At 52.8% G+C, this 7,117-nt stretch overlaps 1 protein-coding gene across 7 annotated transcripts in view; it reads right to left on the bottom strand.

Moving 5' to 3' along the window:
• SALL1 (spalt like transcription factor 1) overlaps positions 1-5,597 on the bottom strand; it is a 17,836-nt gene extending 12,239 nt beyond the window's left edge. Inside the window, exons 1-2 of one of the 7 annotated variants that reach the window (XM_061469055.1) lie at positions 5,151-5,597; positions 2,565-2,657 (exon numbers count right to left, since the gene is read on the bottom strand). In XM_061469055.1, the coding sequence (XP_061325039.1) occupies positions 2,565-2,640 (76 nt within the window). In that variant the 5' untranslated portion in view covers positions 2,641-2,657; positions 5,151-5,597. The other 6 variants (XM_061469058.1, XM_061469056.1, XM_061469053.1 and 3 more) reach the window with 6 other exon arrangements.
• Between the last annotated feature and the right edge of the window lie 1,520 nt (positions 5,598-7,117).

Raw genomic sequence — 7,117 nt, 5'->3', positions numbered from 1 at the left:
GCCCCAAGGACCAGCGATGCTGCGTTTGCCTGAGCCCTGCACAGACTTCCCATGAATTGGCAAACCTCAACCCACAGTATGAGTGAGGAAGAAAGGAGCGCCTGGAATCTCGGGGTTTGTTTTGCAATTTAAAGGCATATAATGCAAACTCGCCCTCACCGCAGCTTGCCCACCCTGTCTTGCCCAAGTGGAAAGCTGCTGCCAGGGCTGAGGACCCCGGAAGGCTGCGGGTAACTCTGCTAACACTACTATAGCGTTTTGAATCCTGAAACACCGTTACAAAACACACCCTCTGGGCAACTGACTCAAAACTTATCGTCTAACCATGTAAACCAGCCATAACCCAAAATCATTACTACAGAAGGGCGGGGGGAGGCTCCTACAGATCTGATAGTAAAGCACCCTGTTTTTTCTAGGAAAACGGTCGTGTTTTTTTTAGAATAAACTTCGTTATTTACTTATTTAACTTACGATAACCGTGCAAACTAAACAAAAGCTGCACTTCCATGCTATCGTTTCAGCCAAAATCCAACTAACTTAAATAATCCAAATCTAACACCCTTTAGCAACAGGCAGGAAAGCTGCTCAGTGAGCATTCCTTTCTCACACTCCCACTGTCTTTCACTTGAAAACGATGTGTAAAATCAGATCAAAAGACTCAAACTAGAAGAAAACAGCTACTTTTAAAAAAGATACTTAAAAGTATTTTTGACGTGCTCTATCTGCTAAAAAAACCAAAACAAAACAAAAAAAAAAAGCGAAGGTCAAAACATGCAATCCTACAAAGTGAAGATGTGGAAAATCCCTCTCTCCCAGCAAGATAATTTCCATCTTAGCCTTCCCTTTCTCTGCTCACTCTAAGACGTTCCAAATTCTTTCATAGGAGGCCGATGAAAGACCAATAAACCCTAACGTTACCCTCAACTCCTGCTCCAAACTTCGAGCGGAAGTACAAATAATACCGGACGAGAAATAAATACGTCTACTGAGATGAGAAGGGATTACGCTGAGCAAAAGGCGAAACTCGAGCGCACTGAAGACTGCACAAAACTCTGCTAAAAAACAGAAGTCGCCTCCCGGGTCCCAAATGACTTTTTAAGCAGCGTTTCGGCAGAGGTACGCGAAGCAAGTGCTTATATATTTGCCACTTTACGAAGCGGGCGTTCCAGGTAACTTGGAAGCCCTCTAAATGCCTACAGACGCAGGGAAACATCCCGTGAACTTTCAGACGCCGTTTATCGCGCCGATCCCGGGCAGCCGAGGGCACAAGGCACAACACAACGCACGACACCGCCGGAGCGAAGGGCCCGGCGCCAGCTCTTCCTGGGAAGTTGCCGCGGGAAGACCAAGGTGACTCCGACCGGCGAGGCCGGGCGGTCGCGGGGACACTGCAACGCCCCGTCCCTCCCTTACCTGCCCGCCTGAAGCACTTCTGCCCCGCGCCGCCCTCGGCGCCCAGCGCCGGCCGCCCACCGGCTCTCCCCTGCCTCATGGCCGCTGCAAGGCAGGACGCTGTCCGGGGCCACTCCGCCCCGCCAGCCCGGCCGCGGCTCTAGCCGACCACTTGTCACCCCGCGTCCCGGGGCAGGTAGGGGCAGAGGCACGGTCCCTCCGCCGCCCGCCAGACTCCGCCGAAATCCCCTTCTCGCGGGGAAGGGGGAAGAGGGAGGAGGGGAGGAAGAAGAAAAAAAAAATAATAATAATAAAAAAATAAAAAGGTTTTTCACACGCTCCCTCTCCAAATCCTGGCGAACACAAAGCCAGCGCTTATTCCTCGCTCATCGACTTGGAGGGGAGAGGGGAACTAAGGAAAGAAAAAAAGCAACCTTAGGGAAAGCAAACAAGCCCCGCGCTGCCCGGACCTTCTGAGCTGGGGGCCGCCGAGCCCCTCTCCGGCGCGGCGGCAGCTCCTGGACGGGGCGATCTCCCCCTTGCCCCGGCCCGGCGGCGGCAACTTTTCCGCCTCCAGGAAGCTTTCGGTGCAGCCGGAGGCCGGGGCTGCTCCGCGGCGGGACTCCGGAGAGCGGGGGGTGCGGAAGCGCCGGGGTCCGCGGGGGTGGTGCGGCAGGGAGGGGGGGCAAGAAAGTGGGTGCCGGGGGGGGCTTTCCGCCCCTTTCGGGGGGCCGTCACGGGAAGCGTGTGTGGCCAGACAGGGCATCCGTCCCGCGGGGCTCCGGGATCAGCCTCCCCTCGGCAGCTCCACTTTGTTCCCCGGCTCCGCGGGGTGCGGAGGAAGGCGCTGGGGGCGCGGATCCATCTCCCGCGGGCTCAGGATGCCAGACCGCCCCGCAGGGGGAGGGCGGAGGGAAAACATCGAAAAACGGAAAGAGTTTGGAGTTTCGTTAAGAAACAGGCGAAACACAACGCCGAGTTAAAAAAAAAAAAAAAATAAAAGCCAAGAACTCGGAGCAAAAGCGCAGTAGGACTCCCACCGGCACGTCGCTCCGGGAGATCCAGCTGTCCCGCTCCGCTGCCCGGCGCGGCCCCTTCTCCCCGGCAAGGTAAGTTGATCTATTTTGTGTGTTTGTGTTAAAATGTGTGCGAGGGAGAGGAGAAGAACTCACCATTTCGCTGGGATAACAAGGCCAGATCGGGGTCGGATTGGAAATGCTGAGGCTTCGCCTGCTTCCTCCGCGACATGCTGGCTCAAACATCAGCTGGGGCAGAATAAAAAATTACTAAAAAAAAATCTTCTCAAAATTACGGAAATCGAGCCTCCCCCCCCCAGCCTCCCCAGTCCTCCGCGCACCGCGCATGTGTCCTGCTATAATTATGATTATCAATAATGCATTGCGATTAATCATAGAGGGGCTCTTTGAGAGGCGATTGGCACATGGCCAGCTCTATTCAAACCAGCTCGCCTTAATCAATTAGGCGCTGATTTGCTGGAGACCCTTGTCTCTCCGCCGCTCCCACCCAATGAGTCGATCCATGTGGCGGGAGAAGGGGCTGGATTTCCCTAAAGCTGTTTGGATACAGTTTAACCCTCTTAGCAACCGGCCGGGGCTGCTCCGCGCCATCCCCGTTACTATAGGAATGTGTTGTGTCCCCTCACTCCTGCCTCCAGCCCCGACGGGCTCGCCGCGCCGCCCTCCCTCCCGTAGTTTTGCGCTGCAATTCACTTTTTCCTTCCTTTTTTTAATGTATATTTTTAAGCCCCCTCTTCCCCATAGCCCCGGGGCAGGGCAAGCAGTGACCGGCAGGGGGGAGGACGCACTGCGGGGAGCACCGGGACCGCGCACCCGCACCGGCGGCAAGTGTCTGCCCGGCGACAGCCCTGGCCAGCTCCCGGCCCCGCTCCGGCTGCCGCCGAGCGTCCCGTTCCTGCGGCTGCACAAAGTTTCGGGTGGATTTTTTTCTCTTTTTCCTTCTCTTTTCGTCCCCGCTTTTCCGAATAAAGATCCATTTCCGCCCTCCCCCGGCTCTCGCCCGCCGCCCCTCAACTCCCTCCCCCCCCCCAACCCCATATATCACGGCCACGGGGTGCTGAAAATAGGACGAGTTCAGGTTTTACCTCACACATTCCCAGGACAATTAGGGCACTGCTGGGAGCGGCGGGAGGACCGGCCGCCCGCACCGCCCCCCGCCCGACGCGACGCGCCGATTGGCTGCGCAGAACGTCAATCAACCCGCGCCGCACAGAGGGTGGCCGGTGCGAGCGGCGGCGGGGTTGGGGTTGGGACCGTTCGTGACCTGCGTTCTGCTCCACGACGCGGGAGCGGAGCGCCCCCGGCCGCGCAGGGGCCACAGGTGGCCGCGCAGGAGCCGGCGGGAGGAGCGGAACCACCGGAACTACCGCGGGCCCAGCCGAACTTCGCCAACTCTGAGGAGCGCTCAGGGCTGGAGGTCCGGCGGGCGCAGCTAGACCGGGCCGGCTGCCGGCCGGGCGTGCACTCTCGGGCTGGCGATTGTGCGTGGTCACAGCAGAGTACAGCCCCGGGACCGTGGGGGCTCCGCTCTCCCGCCGTGTCACACCAACTTTAACTCCCGGGTGTTGCTTCCAGAGCAGGAACAGGAACCTCTTGCAAACTAATTTCACGGTCTCGAAATAAAAGTATAGTTGCAAAGAAGCTACAGGCAAATGCTACTTTTGAAACCCCGCGTACCCAGCGGCATGCGTACGCCGCGGATACACGGCGCGTCCCACCGCGCTCTTCCCCTCAGACACCGTCCCTCGGCACTGCTCCGCGCACCAAAAGTTACGCTTTGAAAAATAGCTGAACGCGGGCCATTTCTTCCCCCCCACACACACCCTGACCCATCCAGGGCTCTCTCCTCCCACTACCCCCGCTGGATTATTTACTCTTCCTTAGAAACTACTCCTTTTCTCCGTATTAACAAACTCTCTGTAAAAACAAGACGCTGATCAGATTCAACTAATTTCAATTTCAAATGAGCCTGTAAAACTCGAGAGCGAGCGAGAGGAGAAGTGGGAGAGAGCGAAATCTTCCCATTCCAGGAGCCGGTTCGGTTCACCGGCGTTTTCTTCTTATTATTAAACGAAAGAGACTGTAAAACGTTTAGCGAGAAGGGTGAAAAAAAAAAAAAAAAACAACCCAAGAGCCGCAAAACCCAGCCAACCAAACGCGTACGAACCGAAAAAGCCTCCCAGGTGCCCCTCCAGGATTTAGTGAGCGGTGCGAAGCGGCCACTGAGGTTCCTTACCATTCCTGCACAGGGCGAGCCTCCCCCTTTTCTCCCTCCCCGCCGCACTCAGTACAGTAGATTTTGAGAACGAGACAAACGAAGCTATCAGCGGGGATGATGTTGAAGAATGAAGATAATAATGTTGCTATAGGTGGTACTTCACATGACATTATTTTTCACTGAATATTTAAAGAGTTGTTTCGGCAGAGATGGATACACTCAGCGCAGGCTGTCACCCGCCTCACCCTGAGACGGTGGGGACGAACCCAACCCTGAACGCAGCGAAATGCACACGTTACTTACAGCTAGCCACGCGGAGATGCACACTGAGTACCCACGCGGATATATTTACACGTCTGTGCCTGCATTTCGCACTGTATCAATCACTCCGTTAGCTTCCCACGGCTTCTACCCTAGCCGCTCTCCCAAAATTATTCGCGTTTACAATTTCATTATACATTTGTCGATTAAGCTCAAGACAAATTTCCCCAGATGTGCAGTACCTTTGCTTCGTGGCTGGAAAAGGCGGCCGTGGTCTGGTAATTAAAAAGCAACAACAGCAGCAACAAGAAGAAAACTAACGGTTTTAAGAAAAAGAAATTAATCTGGAGAAATTAAGTTTTATGACTTTTTTCTTTGTTTTCGTTTCTCTTTCTCCCTCGCTAGTGCATAAAGCGGCGCCTGGTATTTCATCCAGGACCTCTTGATTATTTATTGTTTGTTTTCCTCTCCTTCGCTGGGGGCCAGGAGGGGTGGGGAAAGGGTGGGGGCAGAGCAGCATTGCCAGGGCTAGAGAAAAATCGGTCTTTATTGTTGTTGATAGCAATACATCAATTAAACGTCACTGTCTCTAGCAGAAGTTGTGAGAGTTCACCAGCGTAAATACTGATCTCTGGTTCTCCCTCTCGAAGTTCCAAATGACAGTGACAGATATTTTTCCCTCCCCGCCACACCTTGGCGATTATTCCCCCGATTACACACACACACCCCCCACACCCCCCCCCCCCCCCGTTTATTCTTTTCCATGGAGGTGGGAGGCTTTCTAATGTGCTTCAATGCAAATCAGCCCTGCTGGAAGACACCCGTGGTGGGGATCGATCTGCAGTTCATTGAGATGAGCACTGAAGGGAGGTGGTAAACAGGGGATAATTTGCAGTTCATTCTGCTGAGAGACGATTTCAATGAGATGCCACGCACTAGGTTGGATTATTGTTATTAAGGGTTGCGATCAGAAACAACCACCCTTCGCACGCAGGGGTTAAAAGCTATACAATCCCCACGTCGTTATAATACATCGTTAATAACGATCGGGGGGGGGGGGGGGGGGGGGAGATCCAATTGATGTAATATTTTCTGCAAATTTGCACACCCGGAGCCTGTCGGAGGCGGCCGGTGCGCCGCGGCAGCAACAGCACTGCAGGGTCAGCCTGGCCCGGTCCGGCACCGAGCGGAGGGCGCGAGACCCAACCGTCCGCATTTTCACCCTGAAAAATACCCGCTTTGCAGTTAGAAGGATAGTTGTTTGGGGTTTGGGTTTTTTTTCTTTCTTTCTTTCTTTCTTTCTTTCTTTCTTTCTTTCTTTCTTTCTTTCTTTCTTTCTTTCTTTCTTTCTTTCTTTCTTTCTTTCTTTCTTTCTTTCTTTCTTTCTTTCTTTCTTTCTTTCTTTCTTTCTTTCTTTCTTTCTTTCTTTCTTTCTTTCTTTCTTTCTTTCTTTCTTTCTTTCTTTCTTTCTTTCTTTCTTTTTCTTTCTCTCTTTCTCTCTTTCTCTCTTTCTCTTTCTCTCTCTTTCTCTTTCTTTCTTTTCATTAATTTTCTCCTTTTTCTTTTTTCTTCCCCTTGCCCCCCCCCCCTTTTTTTTTCATTTTACTTTTCCCTCTTCGCTCTCTTCATCTTCTATATTCTCCTTTTGCCCTTTTTTGAAACTAGAAAAAGATACACCGCCCAAGAGTTTCCAACGTTGCTACAGCTGACCTCTCCAGCAAGCCTGTTTTTCAGCCAACCCAGGTTACATATCTTTTAGAAATGTGGGTAATTAGGGGCTTCCAGATGCTGCAGTCAGCTGGGAACTTGGCTTTGTGCTCCGATGTATAATAAACTTTTGAGACAGTCCTGGGGCGCAGCTACCCAGGGGCAGCGAGCACCAGCAAGCAAGGATTGTTTTATTATCAATAGCCTGAACCACACTATTCAGCATGGACATGGCCAGTCCTGTGACTCCGTGGGTTTAGGTATGACTACTCTTGTTGACATTCTGTCAGCCCCCCCCCCCCCCCTTGCTCTCTTCTTTTCTTTTTGTGAATTTCTTTTCTAATGAAAACTCCGCAGAAAAAAAAAAAAAAGGGGAGGGGGGGAAATGGGGGGAAAGGGGGCACCAGAATTTAATCCTTCTCCATTATTGCTGACAACTAATAATTGATCACTGCTCACAAACACAAGCTTTTAGCCACATAATTGAATCGTAAGCAATACG

The sequence above is a fragment of the Pezoporus flaviventris genome, unplaced genomic scaffold, assembly GCF_033815535.1.
Source record: "Pezoporus flaviventris isolate CSIRO_AGI_PZ_B2104156 unplaced genomic scaffold, CSIRO_AGI_Pfla_v1 ptg000054l, whole genome shotgun sequence".
Taxonomy (NCBI): domain Eukaryota; kingdom Metazoa; phylum Chordata; class Aves; order Psittaciformes; family Psittacidae; genus Pezoporus; species Pezoporus flaviventris.
The sequence above is the reverse complement of the archived record's forward strand: the minus strand, read 5'-3'. Positions and strand labels throughout refer to the sequence as shown.